Source organism: Pinus tabuliformis, chromosome 5_2, assembly GCF_031772625.1.
Source record: "Pinus tabuliformis cultivar Carrire ecotype Pingquan chromosome 5_2, CPIR1, whole genome shotgun sequence".
Classification (NCBI taxonomy): Eukaryota; Viridiplantae; Streptophyta; class Pinopsida; order Pinales; family Pinaceae; genus Pinus; species Pinus tabuliformis.
This window is the reverse complement of record NC_142306.1, coordinates 959,268,532-959,285,179: the sequence shown is the minus strand read 5'-3', so window position 1 is coordinate 959,285,179 and position 16,648 is coordinate 959,268,532. Positions and strand designations below refer to the sequence as shown.

General features: G+C 37.6%; 1 protein-coding gene across 3 annotated transcripts in view; it reads left to right on the top strand.

Annotated features, from left to right (window-relative positions):
- Positions 1 to 16,648, top strand: part of SMC5 (structural maintenance of chromosomes 5) — a 335,782-nt gene that overhangs the window by 82,150 nt on the left and 236,984 nt on the right. For all 3 annotated transcript variants that reach the window (XM_089437282.1, XM_089437281.1, XM_089437283.1), the window contains exons 5-9: positions 6,650 to 6,799; positions 7,002 to 7,106; positions 7,262 to 7,407; positions 7,551 to 7,662; positions 7,825 to 7,980. In XM_089437282.1, the coding sequence (XP_089293408.1) occupies positions 6,650 to 6,799; positions 7,002 to 7,106; positions 7,262 to 7,407; positions 7,551 to 7,662; positions 7,825 to 7,980 (669 nt within the window). The remainder of the gene's footprint in view (positions 1 to 6,649; positions 6,800 to 7,001; positions 7,107 to 7,261; positions 7,408 to 7,550; positions 7,663 to 7,824; positions 7,981 to 16,648) is intronic.

The following is a 16,648-nucleotide window of genomic DNA, read 5'->3' as shown; positions in this document are numbered from 1 at the left end:
AATCACATTGACACACTTGTTTTTGGACAATCGTCCCTGGAAAAACCCAGTGTGGGAAAACCGATGCAACAAATATGAGGATTCTTATTATTGGTAGTAAATATCTGAATACAATTTGGATGCTCTAGAGAAAAACGACAATCCACTCAGAGAAGATAACTGAGAATTCTCTCACACTTATTCTGGAGATTTTGCTCTGTCCCCAGTCCACTGCGTAGTCCTTGCGTGAGCCTATGCAGGCTCTGTGTGATTTCTGCGTGGAGGCTCCCTTTGACTGCGTCAACCTGGATTGCTGCTGCTTCTGCTGCTGAGAAATCAAGATTTCGCCTGCCAATCATCTACTGTGATTCTCGAAACTGAACTCTGCGCATCCCCAACACTTCTGCGTCAACCTCCTGTAGCTTTTGTGCTGACTCTCTGCGTCAATCTCCTTCAGCTGCTGCACTACCCCTTCTTGGACCAACACTAACTCTGTTATCCCTCCTTGCATATTCATAGGAACTGGAAATCACTTCCTTCCAGTGCTGCCTATGATCCTTTCTGCTTGATCACTGGTTCAAATTCCTTAGCAAACCCTGCCCTAGGAAAATCGAACTGACTGATCAACACACTATGTGTCTTCAAGTGAACCCCAAACCTCCATCTTATAATTTCTTGTTGAGTCTTCAACGACTGACATTAAGTCTCTAATCAATGGCTAAGATTAAAACATGACTTGATCCGCTTTCTAGATCATTCTCACCCATATTTTGATTAATACCCATTAATATTTTAATTTCCCTAAGTTTAGACTTAGGAACCCCATTAAAAATATTAATTATTTTAATAAAATACAATCTGGGTGGAATTTCACCAAACTGTTTCTAGGTTATTTAGAACTCATGTGCCTTAGCCTCTCCACCAATTTTCAAGGCCAGAGCACTTGCGATGCTACCAAAAACTAACACTCCACTCCCTCTTAGCGAGGAAAGTGCTCTAGCAACAATGTCTACCTGCATGCTGCTCTGTTTCTGAAGCACTTCCTTTCTGCACTGTTGCTGCCACCAACATTGTGCTACTGCGGCTACTGTATTGCTGCCCATGACACTACTACTATCACTGCTGCATTTGTACTACAACTCCCTCTCAAATGCTATATCATTCTGTTGAAAGGGATTTTCCAACATACCCATCTGTTCCCGAAATTGAACGAACTATGCTCTTCCTAGAGCCTTGGTAAGTATGTTTGCCACTTGATTTCCTGTGGGAGTGTACTCCAACTGTACTGCTCCACGCTGAACACAATGTCTGATAAAGTGACACCGAATATCGATGTGTTTGGAGCGATCATGAAATACTGGATTTTCAGAGAGCTTGATACAACTCTGAGTATCACAGAAGATCCTTGTTGCTTCCATCCTTCTCCTAAATAGATTTACAAGCTGTTTCTTGAGCCATAGAGCTTCACATGTTGCTTTGCTAGCTGCCATGTACTCAACTTCAGCAGAGCTCAGACCTACAGACTTATGCTTCTTACTGCACTAGGAGGTCATCCCAGATCCAATATCGAGGCAATACCTAGTGGTACTTTTCTCGTCTACTGAACTTCCTGCCCAATTTGCATCAGTGAATCCACTCAATTCGATATCCTTGCCCTTGGTGTACCTTAATCCAAAATTCACTGTTCCCTACACATATTTGAGAATGTGCTTTGCTACTGCCCAGTGCACCCTTTTTGGTTCCACCATGAACTGACTAAGGGTGTTGATAGCATAACACAAGTTTAGCCTGGTGTTGACCAAATACATAAGTGACCCAATGAGTTGTCTGTATAAGGCAGGGTCCACTTCCTTGTCTTCCGATGCATCTATTTTCTTCCAATTGGTAATCATGGGCGTAGCCATAGGTCGACAATCCTGCATTTTGAATCTTTTCAGAATTTTTGATGCATATTTTCCTTGGCCAAGGAAGATCTCACCATCCCGTTGCCAAACTTCGAATCCCAGAAAATAGTGCATTAGCCCCAAATCCTTCATATCAAACTCGGTTTCCAGGTTCTTCTCACAATCCTCTATGAGTCTGGATGATCTTGTCAAAAATAGATCATCCACATACAATACAAAAATTAACGGCTCACCTTCTACCAACAGATAATAAAGATTGGGATCAACATTGCTCTTGATGAATCCCAACTGCTGTAAGTAGCTGTCAATTCAACCATACCAAGCTCTGGGTGCTTGTTTTAGCCCATACAAGGCTTTCTTCAACCTACACACATGAGTTCTCTTTTCATGTGTTTCGAAACCTTTTGGCTGTTCGATAGATACCTCTTCTTCTATCATCCCATTCAAGAACGCTGTCTTGACATCCATTTGGTGAATCTCCCATCCCATTTGAGTTGCAAGGGATATAATGGATCTGATAGAGGTATACCGAGCTATTGGGACAAAGGTTTTCTCATACTCTATTCCTTCCTTTTATGCATATCCTTTTGCGTCAAACCTGGCCTTGTACTTGTCTATGCTGCCACCTGCAGCATACTTGATCTTGTAGATCCATCTCAAACCTACAACTGATCTGTTCTCTGGTCTTGGTACAACTTCCCAGACATCAATTGTCATGATAGAACTGTACTCTTCTACAATGGCATCCACCCATACTTGGTGTTGTACGACTTCTTAAAAACTAGAGGGTTCTTCGACCTGAGCTACCGATGCTTGGTACCTATCAGGCTGTCTACGCTGCCTTTTCTCTGCTCTAGGAGCTCCAACGAATTCCTCTGCGTTCCTCAAAGTATGTCGTACTTCTCGGCTAGCTCTTCCATTAGTGGTGGGAGGTTCCATCTGTTCCTCGTCATGTTGTTGTACTTGCTGTGACACTCTTTTCTCCTCTTATTTTGAGGAGATGCTAGTACTGGTTACTATGCTTGAACCAGACCCTTGTCTTCCTGTTAGATTTGATCCCTGTTGTTGGACTAGAGGAGCATCCTCATCCTGTTCTTCAAACGACATCTCACGAGATTTCCTGAAGGCTCTATCCTCCATGAACTTTGCATCCTGCCTTACTACAATCTTCCTACTGCTTGAAATGTAGATCTGGTACACCTTTGAAGTCTCGCTGTAACCTACTAGATACCCAACTTTGGTAGTTTGCTCTAACTTGCTTTGCTTCTCTTTTGGAATATGGCAATAAGCTACACTTCTGAATATCCTGAGGTGACTTATTTCTGGCTTCTATGCCGTGAAAACTCCCTCTGGCGTCTTCTTTCCTAAAGCCCTGTGAGGAATCTTGTTCTGAATGTGTACAACTGTATTGCATGCTTTTGCCCATAAAAACTTGGGTAGATTCTGATCATATAGCATCACCTTTGCTGCTCCAATAATAGTTCTGTTCTTCCTTTCTGCGACTCCATTTTGTTCTGGATTATAGGGTGCTGTCCCTTCTCTTCGGATCCCTTCTTTTGCATATAAATCAGTGAAGTTCTAATCCGTGAATTCTCTGCCATTATCTGAGCACAATATCTTGATTTTCCTTGCTGTCAAGTTTTACACTAGAGCCTTAAACTCTTTAAACCGATCAAAGACCTCATCCTTGGCTCTCAAGAAATAGATCCAAGTTTTCCTGGAATGGTCATCTATGAAGGTAACAAAATACTCAGCCCCACTGATGGCCCTTGTAGACATCGAACTGCAATGTCTGAGTGTATTAACCCCAATACACTCTTAGCTCTTTTGTTGCTTCTAGAATATGCTGCTTTGGCGTACTTGCCTAGCACGCAGCCTCTACATGTATCATCATGCTTGGTAGTAAGTACTGGAACCCCCGTAACAGTTTCCTTGAGCATCTGTAACGCCCCATGATGTAAGTGACCCATCCTCCTATGCCATAGCTCATTTAATTCTTTTTCTCCATCGACATTATTGCTTATCAGTGCCATAGGAGACTCGAGTTGCAACTTGTATAATATGTTGCTTCGAGTTCCAATTTGGGCCCTCTTTTTCCACTTTGGATGCTTGACATATACTCTATTACCAATGAAGTATACATCATATCCCTTATCTTGTAATTGAGAGACAAAAATCAAATTCATTCCCATACCTGGCACATGCAGTACATTCATGGTTTGAAGACTATCTCCTGTTGTTGTTTGGAATATAATGGTTCCTTTTCCTACTGGGGTGCATTTCGTCCTGTTACCCATTGTGATTTGGAAGTTCATCTGTTCCTCCTGATAGCTCGAGAAATATTCTCGTTCTCTAGTCATATGAGCTGAAGCCCCGCTATCAATCTACCAATCCTCGGCTGATGCAAAACTTGATAAGCAAGCAAACTCCTCTTCTAGCCTGGAATCTAATTCAAAAATATTCTGATCCCTACTGTCTCCATGCCCTTTTTCTTTGCTTCCATCTTGCCTGGACCTTGCTCTGATACCATGTGAAAATTTGCTGCAATAATTGATTTATTTCTCCTACTTATTTATAATAAGTTATTCACCAAAGCTTCAGTAAATACCAAAATAAATTTAGTTGTAGACTTCAAAAATTAGGAACTGAAAATTAAAAGGCAAGAGAAACATCAACATATGAACAATCACATTGACACACTTGTTTTTGGACAATCATCCCTGGAAAATCCCAATGTGGGAAAACTGGTGCAACAGATCTGAAGATTCTTATTATTGGCAGTAAATATCTAATACAATTTGGACACCCTAGAGAAAAACGACAATCCACTCAGAGAAGATAATTGAGAATTCTCTCACACTTATTCTGGAGATTTTGCTCTATCCCCAGCCCATTGTGTAGTCCCTGCGTGAGCCTACGCAGGGGCTGCGTGATTTCTGCGTGGAGGCTCCCTCTGATTGCGTCAACCTGGACTGCTGTTGCTTCTGCTGCTGAGAAATCAAGATTTCTCCTGCCAGTCATCTACTGTGATTTCCGACACTGAACTCTGCTCATCCCGAACACCTCTGTGTCAACCTCCTCTAGCTTCTGTTCTGACCCTTTGCGTCAATCTCCTTCAGCTGCTACACTGTCCCTTCTTGGACCTACGTTGACTTTGTTATCCCTCTTAGCGTATTCCCTGGAACTGGAAATCACTTCCTTCCAGTGCTGCCTCTGATCCTCTTTGCTTGATCACTGGTTCAAATTCCTTAGCAAACCCTGCCCTAGGAAAATCGAACTGACTGATCAACACTCTATGTGTCTTCAAGTGAACCTCAAGCCTCTATCTTATAATTCCCTGTTGAGTCTACAACGACCGACATTAAGTCTCTAATCAACGGCTAAGATTAAAACATGATTTGATCCGCCTTCTAGATCATTCTCACCAATATTTTGATTAAACCCATTAATATTTTAATTCCCTAAGTTTAGACTTAGGAACCCCATTAAAAATATTAATTATTTTAATAAAATACAATCCGGGTGGAATTTCACCAAATGGTTTTTGGGTTCTTTAGAACTCATGTGCCTTAGCCTCTCCACCAATTTTCAAGGCCAGAGCACTTCCGATGCTACCAAAAACTAACATTGACCAGATTTGACTTTCTCTCTCATTATTGACTGATTTTGGATTGGTTGTATTGGAGAGTCAAAGCATTGACTTTGACTGGTTATTGGATGTACTATTTGACTGATGTATTTCATGCTGAACATTGATTGACTAATAGAAGAAGAATAATTGATTAAGAGTTTTCCCCCTTGTGGGGTTTTTCCCTGGTCTTTGACCAAATCTCTGTGTCTCATTGTGCTTGGCTATATTCTATTGTGCATTTATTGTTTACTGTTCTATCTATAATTGCTTATCTATTACTGGGGTAATTGAAATTGGAAGAAATTGTTTTAAGTGATTATATCAGCATAGAACACTAAAAAATTAACAAATTCTTGAGTTTAGGAGTTCCTGGCTGTGTCAAGTGTGTTCCATTTACTACTGGTTAGTTTTTTTTATACATCAGTTTTGATTGATTGACATAATGTGGCAATCTTTTATTTCCCATTGTTTGAGTTTGCTGTTTCATCTCCATATTTTTCACGTTCGACTCTTCTTATTCATATCATTGATTGTTGATTTTGCAATTATTTGTTTTGCTGTTACTGCTCTAGGGATTCGATCTTTGTGCCCTTTTTCCCATTCATGTTATATTTTGCTTCATTGAATTTCCTGGATATTTTTCTTTATTACATTTCTTCTAAACTCATTGGGTACTGCTCTTTGTCTTATATGCATTAAGCACTTCTCTCTAATCATTGTACTTATTACAGTACTGTTGGCCACTAGTGGACATTAGTACTTAAATTTAATATGAAAATATAAATTTACTGATTAACCCATCATTGTCGATTGGTTCTTTAAAATTTCTGATTAGAGGATCACAGTTAATTCACCTGTCTCCTTTTTTATAACTATCATCGAATTGCAGTTGATTCAGCAGCATGCCTTCATGATCAGAACTGCTTCTTCAGTGCCATTTTCTAGTTTTAACTTAACATGCTCTCCTGGTTGTGTTTACTTGCTTGTAGATTGTTAATTGGATTCCTGATAATGGAGGTATGAGGGCCTCTTTTTGACATTTTCTCGTGGAAATCTAACATATGGATGCTGGTTTCAGGAAGACACATGGTAGAATATTAATATGTTCTTTGTGTTTGTATTTACTGCTTGGCAGTTTCTACCACAAGATAGGGTATGCGAGTTTGCCAAGTTAAACCCTGTAGAGCTTTTAGAAGAGACTGAAAAAGCTGTTGGAGATCAGGAGCTCTCAGGGAAACATAGAGCTCTTATTGAGAAAAGTCGGGAGTTGAAGAGACTTGAAATAGTAAGTTGTTTGAGCTGTGTCATCTGTGGCCTTTTACATTTCCTATGCATATTGTTTTCCTTACTTTTATCTTCTTGACAATGTCTTTGTTGTCAGTAAGACATTAATATAGCTACAATGTTTCAATGGATTTACTTGTAACAACACACATTGTTGTATGCTTTAATGGAGTTCATAATATTGATGTAACTCTTTTGTATAGACTGTAAAGCAAAATGAGGAAACATTGAGCAAATTCAAGGCACTCAATGCTGAGCAAGAAAAAGATGTGGAGCGTGTTCGACAACGAGAAAAACTACTGCAAAAGGTATTCTTAGGTCTTGCTTGTTAAGTAAAGAGTATTAGTTGGCAGCTTTTTGGAGTGATCTACATTATTACTGCATATACCCCCCTTGCTGTTCTGCTTTTTCTTTTTGTGGGATGATGCATTTTAAAACAGAATACTCTAAACCACTAATGCAGGTCGAATCTATGAAGAAGAAACTTCCTTGGCTGAAGTATGATATGAGGAAAAAGCAATACATTGAGGCAAAGGAAAAGGAGAAAATGGCAAAGCGAAATCGAGATGAAATTGCAAAATTAATAGCAGAGCAAAAAGCTCCAATAGAGTATTATTGGCTTTCCCAGAATTTTCTGCAATTATTTCCAAGTTTATGAGTTCAACTTATTTCCCTTTACTGCCTATACATGCAGACTGTTTTTAATAAAGCACAGGAAGAATGACTTGGTTGATCATGGTTTTGTGTTCCAGGGAGAAAAAACAAATAAAGAAGAAGATTGAGGCAGCATGTCAGAAGCTAAACAATAGCATAAGTTTAAATGATAAAAAACGCAGAGACATCATAGACACTGAAAATCGACTTGTAAGCCTTTTGATTGGCTAAAGCCTTATATTACTGTGTGCCTTCTGCTTTATTAGATTTAACTTGGAAGGTCCTGGCCCCTGGGTAACTTGGCTGTAGTCTATTTCCTTCTAGAAAATGGGACTAGATACTTTGTAACTTTAACTGTATGATGTATGACAGAGTGTGCAAGTCCGAGCAAAAGCCAATGAAATTGAAGAGGTAAACAAGCGAGAAGAATCTCGACAAGAGAGGATTGCGAGAGCTATGGAAGACCTTGCAGCGGCTGAAGATGATCTTGCAAAGTTGCCTGTCTATGAACCTCCAAAAGAGGAACTTGTATGCACTGGCTGTTCCATTGATTATCTTTTTAGCCGCCCAGCTGAAGAAATTTGAAATTCTTGGTTTGATAGTTTCTTTGCAATTGGTTTTTATTTTCTGTTGCATGGATCTTCTTTTGTTATCCCATTGCTCTTTTTTGGCAGTTTACTATGGTTGTATTTACTATTAATGTTGTGTGGAGGAATGTGCTGATGAAGCTGGATGGGTATCGTAATATGTGTTTTCAAGATGAACTCTTATTAATATACAAAGTCAAACTGTGCCTTCAAAGAGCAATTTAGAAGGTGCTATTATTTTTTGGGTTAGCTTAAGTTTTACTAGATGAAGGTTCTTTTTCTCAACCGCCCATTATTGGAATAATTTTTTTTGATAAATATGCATTCATATGTAATTTGAATTGTACAGGTTTTTGTTGAAACTATTGTCTTCTTGTATGTGCTTCAAAAAATCCAACATGTTATCAGAATGTTTATCAATTTTGAGAGCCAACATTACAAGGATTAACATAGTGATGATTAAAGAGTTGAAAGTAGAATGGGGCAAGTCCTCTGAACTGATAGATTTGGGCATACTTCATTGTTTTTTTATGGGTGGTATTATAGTGAGTAGGTTGTAAAAGGTACTGCATGGATTTGAAAGGGTACCTAGAGCTTGGTATACGTAGATTGATTGAAGAAAATTCTATCAGATGTAATTTTTCAGATGGAAATCAAAGGCGATGTCGTTGTGACAATGGTGCTTTAGGTAAATGATATAATCATTAAAAGATAAGATAAGATAATTTCATTTATGGCAAACAAATGACCCCAAAAGCAGGTCAATGAAAGTAAAAGAGTATCGTCATTGTAATACATAAGATAATTTTATTTGTGTCCAATGAATGACAACAAAAGTAAACCATTGGGACTAAAAGGGTACCATCATTGTAATAAACAAGAAAAGATAAGATAGTTTTATTTATCTCCAATGAATGGCCACAGAGGCAGGTCAATGGGAGGACTAAAAGGATACCGTCATTGTAAAATAGCTAGTGGGAGTGCTGTAGCAGCCGTAGAAATGGTGCTTTAGGTAAATGATATAATCATTAAAAGATAAGATAAGATAATTTCATTTATGGCAAACAAATGGCCCCAAAAGCAGGTCAATGAAAGTAAAAGAGTATCGTCATTGTAATACATAAGATAATTGTATTTGTGTCCAATGAATGACCACAAAAGTAAACCATTGGGACTAAAAGGGTACCATCATTATAATAAACAAGAAAAGATAAGATAGTTTTATTTATCTCCAATGAATGGCCACAGAGGCAGGTCAATGGGAGGACTAAAAGGATACCACCATTGTAAAATAGCTAGTGGGAGTGCTGTAGCAGCCGTAGAAATTTCAGCAAAGTACAAGCTTTAATTCAATTTCAGAAATTTCACTGTTTTTCTAGAGGTTTCCTAGATCTTAACCCTTTGAATTTTGATTCTTAGGGTTGTTATGTAATATGATAAAACAACAGCAACAATGGACAATATTTCATGTCTTAACAGCCCCAATCAGCAAGATAGTCCAAAAGAAAAGATACCAAATTTGCGCTGACAAGTTTTAGCCCTCTAGGACAATCTTATCATGCATAATCCAGATCTAAAATTCACTTTATAACAGCAGGAATTACAAGAGTAAATCTGCTCTATCTCTTTCATGATTAATGTTAAAGCATTGACAAATTTCAGCCTTAACTTATGTCAAATCAGCAAGTCATACAAGTGCTAGAGTTTACCAAACCATGAATGTAGCTGAATGTCAAATTTGCAACCATAGTATTCAAAACCGGCTGGTTCGAACCGTAAACCGGTCAAACCGGTCGGCTCATTAGCCCCAGCCATTGAAACAGTTGAAAAATCGGTTTATCTGGGTGGACCCCACATTTTTTGGGCCTAATCGGCCATAAACTGGCTGATTTATTGCCAAGCCGGCCGTGAACCCTACGGATGGCTGTTTCTACGTTTTTGAGGGAAACTAGGGGCTGTTTCCCTCCAAAAACTGCCCCTCCAAGCCAATAAAAGGATGTCTCCCCTCTATCGAAATTCACCTGTTAGTTTTCAAATCTTAAATTTCAATCTATTTATAGGCTAAATATGCCCCATTTGTTTTTCCCAAATTTATCTTTGGTTTTCCATTTTACTTGGCTACAATTTTTTTTTTCTTTATATTTGTAGATTTCTTTCATTTGCAAATTTCAAATATTTCTGGGCACCATGCCTCATGTTGAACATGAACATGTTAACAGTCCAAGAAGCAGGGTATAAAGCAACAGATAATTTTTTTCGAGTCAATGTCATTATTGTAATCACAAATTCTGCAAGTTTATTGAAAAAATGATTCTAGTATGACTATTAAGCCATGTAGCAACACTTAGATAAGCCTACGATTCTTCTCAAAGGGTTTCACTCTAGAGAGTTTTTTAACCTCCCCAAATTATGTGTGTTTATAAACACTGATAATTGACAAAGTTTTTCTCCCAGATATACCCCAAAGATAGGGTGAAACTCATTGACGAGGTCTTAGGTGAGTCCTAGTGTTTATCGATTCTATGTATTTTTCATGTTAGATCATGTGTCTTGTCAGAAAATCTGGTTGAGTTTCAAGTGGTCTATGTGTATTTTCCCTTCTAAGGGTTGAATTTGTAATATTTGATGTTTAAGTGTGTTTAGAAATATTTTTGGTGAATGGTTCCTCATAATTAGAACATTATTACCAAAATATTTTTTAGATACAATCAAAGGATGGAAAAATAATTAATCCCACTCTTGAGTCTTTTTAATTTTAATTTCTGGTAAAAATAAAAATTAAATTAGCCATAAATTATCTAAAAAATAAAATGAGGGGGAAATTAATTACCCTCCAAGTGGAAAATTCATCAAAAATTATTTGAGGCTATTTTCAAAGGAAAAATTCAAGTAAACAATAAAATGCTTCATTTCCAAGGCAGGACCCAATCCAGAAATTCATTGGGGCATAGAAGATTATTTTTCTAGCAAATCGATTTTTTTGGGCCTTCAAAGAATTATTTTGCACAAGAAACGATAATTCTAGTTTTTGGAGGCTCCCCCATGTTCCAAAAGTCGAAGTGTGATCCCTCCAACATAGTGAACAAGGAAGGTCAATTTTTTTTGGAGATTTGTGCCAGCTAATCAAGGGATCCATTTCTTTCTTTCAAGATCAAGCCACGGATCAATGCAACTAGCTGTTATTTCCACTTGGAGGGGTTATTCCCTCTCATTTTTCTATATAAGGAAGTTGTCATGCTCTACATTGTATCTTGATCTCACTAGATCATTTTTTTTTGTGTTCTGAGCTAAACTCTGCTGGAATTTCTTCATTAATAGAGACTTTGGGGTTTCAATACAAGGTGTCTCTCATTTAATGTTTCATGGTATGTGCTGAATGTGTTTAATGCTCTAATTTATGCTATTAGTGAAGATTATTGTTTCATAGCCAATGGTTGGACTATCTATTAGCACATGTATCTTGCTTTAGGTTTTGGGCTAGAGTAAACACTTAGAAGCTGGTGGATCTAGCAGGTATCTCTAGATCACTAGCCTATTTGTGTGAATCGAACCCCTATGAAACTAATGATCTATTTTTCAAGTGCATAGAGATCTTTCAAGTAATTCAACCCTTGGGGAAAGCCCAAGTTCATGGACTTTGAGGTGATCACATTTTGTTTGGACCCCAAGCTTATTTAACGAATCTATTTTGCAGAGTTAGGGTTTGTGCATTCAAATTACAACTATCTCTATCAAATTATTTTGCAAAATTTATTCTTGGGTTATTAATAAATTATTTGCTATTTAGAGCTAATATTCTTTTGTAGATTATTGTAAATAGTTTGTAAATATTTTGTAAGTTATTCCTAACCCTTGTAAAATATTTTTCTCATTTGTGAATAATAATTTTGGGGTTTTATTTTAGAAATTTATAGATCTTGTGTTTTGGGCTCTATTTATTCCTCATGAAGGTTATGGTCACTGACAGAAAAAAAATTGAAAAGGTAGGGAAATGCCATAAAGTCAAATTGCAGATTCAAGACTATAATCTAGAATCTCCATTCTACACTGTGCCATTAGGAAGAGTGGATGTGGTCTTAGGTATCCAATGGTTACAAACCCTAGGCACTTATTTTGCCAACCATCAAAAGCAATTTATAAGATTTAAATGGGAAGGGCAGAAGTACAAGTTATATGGATTCCAGCCACTTGAGAATCAATTTGTATCACCATCTCAAATGATGAAAATGATTCGGAAGGGAGCACCAGCTTATGTAGTAGAGTGTCATCAATTAGAAATGTTAACTTCGAATTTGGTCAATGAAGAAGCACCAGAAGTTCAAGAGCTAATTCAAGAGCACGGAAAATTCTTCCAAGACCTTCCAATGAAGATGCCTCCTAAAAGAGAAATCGAGCATACAATAGAAGTCAAAGCGAGATCAAATCCCATCAACATCAAACTGTATCGATATCCACATCATCAAAAAACTGAAATTGAGAGATTAGTCCAAGATCTTTTAAATTGTGGCATCATCACAAAAAGTAAAAGTCTGTATGCTGCTCCAGTTGTATTAGTTTGAAAGAAAGATGGATCATTCAGATTATGCATCGATTATCGAGGACTAAACAAAATAAAAATTAAAAACAAGTTCCCAATTCCTTTTATTGATGAAATGCTGGATGAACTACATGGCGCTAAATACTTCTCAAAATTGGATTTAAGGTCAGGGTATTACCAACTCAGAATGAGGTTGGAAGACGTAGCAAAAACTGCGTTCTGAACACATGAAGGTCATTATAATTTTAAAGTAATGCCTTTTGTTTAACCAATGCATCGACAACATTCCAAGCTACTATGAACGAACCATTCCATCCATATCTAAGGAAGTTTGTGTTAGTATTCTTTGATGATATCCTAATTTATAGTAAAAACATGGAAGGACCACTTACAACATTTGGAACAAGTTCTTACTATATTAGAAAAACATCAGTTCTATGCCAAGAAGTCCAAATGCACTTTTGGGAAGGAAGTATAATATCTCAGACATTAATTATCTAGGGAAGGAGTAAAAGTAGATCCTAATAAGATCAAGGCTATAAGGGAATGGCCCAAACCAATTAATATCTCCAAGCTAAGAGGATTCTTAGGATTGACCGGGTATTATCGAAGATTTATTAAAAACTATGCCCATATAACCACACCCCTAACGAACCTTCTAAAGAAGAACTCATTTCGATGGAATGATGAAGCAAAAAAGTGTTTTGAAGACTTGAAGGAAGTTTTGCCTAATGCCCCTGTATTGGCAATTCCAGACTTCTCAAAACATTTGTAATTGAGTGTGATGCTTCAGGTTTTGGCATAGGAGTAGTACTAATGCAGGAGAGACACCTAAATGCATTTGAGAGCAGAAAGCTCAATAAGCAAGAACGTCTCAAGTCTACATACAACAAGGAAATGCTTGCTATTATGCACACATTAGCCAAATGGAGACAATATCTCTTGGGAAGTAAGTTCTTAATATGAACAGATCATAATAGTCTTCAACATCTCCTCCAGCAGAAAACACTATCTACAAAACAACAAAAATGGATCGAAAAAATTGCTGCCTTCGACATGGATATATTACATAAGAAAGGGAAAGATAACGTAGTAGCTGATGCTCTGTCTAGGAAAGACAAAGAACCATCATTACTTGCAGTTTCAGTTGTTGTTCCCGATTGGCTTAATGAGATTTGAAGTGAATATGCTAAAGATCTCGAAACAAGTACTATAATTAATAACCTTCCTCAAAGTTCAAAATTTGAATGGAAAAGCGATATTCAATGGTATAAGGGAGAATTTATCTGAGTTCAAATTCCAAATTTAAAGCCAAGATTTTCAAAGAGTTGCATGATTCGCTGTCAGCCGAACATGTAGGATTCTTTAAAACCTACTATAATGCCAGTCATTCTTTTGGAAGGGAATGAATAGTGATATTCAAAAATATGTAGCAAAATGTGACCAATGTCAGCGAAATAAAAGTGAGAACATTATGACCCCAGGGTTGCTCCACCCCTTAAATATCCCAAACCAAAAATGGGAAGAAATATCAATGGATTTTATTGAAGGATTACCCATGTTAGACGGGAAAGATAAAATTCTTGTAGTAGTAGACAAACTCACAAAGTATGCACACTTCATAGGAATGAAGAAATCAGATTTAGCAAAAGAGATCGCTGAGATATTTTGCAAGAATGTCTACAAATTACATGGATTTCCTAAAGTCATTGTTAGTGATAGAGATCCCAAGTTCAAAGGGAATTTTTGGAAGGAGCTTTTCCAACATATTGGAACATACCTCAACATGAGTTCTGCATGTCATCCTCAAATAGACAGTTAGACAAAAATTGTCAATAAGTGCTTAGAAGCTTACCTTCGTTGTTATGCAACAGACAAACAAAATAAGTGGGCTCAGTGGTTACATCTTGTTGAATGGTGGTACAATTCAACTTATCACACTTCCGCAAAGATGGCCCCATTTCAAGCTCTGTATGGATATGAACATCCTAAATGGAAGGATTTGGCCATTCCGAGACAAAAGTTCCAGCAGCAAAGGAGCAATTAGAAGACACCCAAAAAGTTTTTCAAACATTAAAAGAAAATCTAAGTATTGCAAGAAATCACATGAAGCAGCAGGTTGACTGACACAAAACAACCGACACAAAACAGAGAGGGAATTTGAAGTTGGAGAATGGGTATTTGTTAAACTTCAACCTTACAAGCAATTATCCTTAAAACAAAAAGGGAAAAACAAATTGGCGCTAAAGTTTTATGGACTATATCAGATTAACAAAAAGATCAGTCAAGTAGCATACATCTTAAGCCTTCCAGACAATAGTCGAGTTCACAACATTTTCCATGTATCTTGTCTTAAAAAGGCATTGGGAAGATACCTATCAACACAAACAATGCTTCTGATATTAGATGATGAAGGCAAGTTCATCTTAGAACCAAAAGGAATTGTTACCACTAGGGAACGAAAGTTGCGATCTCGAGTAATTAAAGAATACCTTATCAAGTTGAAAAATCTACCAGAAGAAGAAGCCTCCTGGAAGACAGAAGCTTCTTGCAAAAAACATCCATTGGTACGTATGCTTTGAGGACAAAGCATCTTTTCAAGAGGGAATGTTATGTAATTAATTAATTGGGGCACGATCAAAGATCATGCCCATTCTCAAAAAGGTGCCAAGGGCTTATTTAACCCAGGCCCTGATTTAATGCAGCGGATGCATTTGAAGGAGGCTCTGCTATTCTTCCTGTGACATAGTCCATGGCATCATTTTCTTCTAATGTCAAATCCAAAGTCATCTTCCATGCATGATAGTCGAATTTGTCCTTAAGCTTGTCCTCAAATTTGAAGAAAGATGTAGTCGTCATTGGGACCAGTTCCAAGTCCTTGTCCATCAGCTTCCCTTAGTGATTGCTTTGCTTCACTCTTGCTTGGGCTTTGTCTTCACTTGAGCTCTAATACCATTTTAATTTTAGATAACAATGGTATGTTGTATGCTTTAGCACAATTTAGTTCAATGTTTCTTATTAGCCCAATGATAATTTCCAATCATATTCAGTAGCAATCACATTAACTTAAACACATTGATAGTAAATTCAGATAGAACTTAAAAAACATGTCCAGAAGATAAGCCAAGACAAGAGGACACAAGATGCGGCAGATGCTAGGGACAAACCCCAATGTGGGGAACCCTTTGATCAAATCTTCTTATTATTCTTCAATAGTTCAGCAGAGAGAGAGAGAGAGAGTGTACAAATATTCGAGTTACATGCCCAAAACAGTCCTTCCAAATCAAAAGTCAAATTAGTAGTCAATGTAGCCTTAACCAGAAAGTCAACGGTCATCAAAGATGCCCCAAAACGTCCTCCAATCAGCTCGGTCAACAACAGAAGAATGCGACCTCCAAAGAGGGTGAAAGTCAACCCAAAACAAGCTCGCTCAAACTAGGCAAAGTTTGCTGTAATTCTGCGGTGAAACCAAAAAGTCAACCCAACGGTCAACTCGGTAAAACAGTCTCCAGTCACCTTGAAATCCGTGCCAAAGAATGTGGCCTGCAGAAATCAAAATTCTGCCCCCAAAATAGAAGTCAACGTTGGTCAAATACTATAAGTCAACGTTGGTCAAATACTATTGGTCAACACATGCCCTAGTCTTGAAATTTTCGGCTTTCAAAACTAGACTAGAAATCTACCTTCCTTCCATATGTGCAAAGAAGAGAGCCTCCAAGTTGTACAAACCAATCAAGAGAGGAGAGAGAAGATGATGTGATGAGATGAGTGATGATCAAATGAGAGAAGGGTCACTCCTATTTATACAATTAGTTAAGGGTGAGGAGACACACCCATTGGGCTTCGTGAGCCTACATTTGACTAAGGCCGACCTTGATAATTTGTCCATGAGAAAGAATAAATTCAAACTTCCATTTCCGCTTGTCAGAATGAGATGATCTTTATATCAAAATTGTACCTCTCGAAAAGAGGAATCCAATGCAATAATCATCTCCATCATATGAGCTGTCCTAAGGTGGAATTTGGCCCTAGTTTCCAATTTTAACAACAATTCATCATTAAATTGATTCAG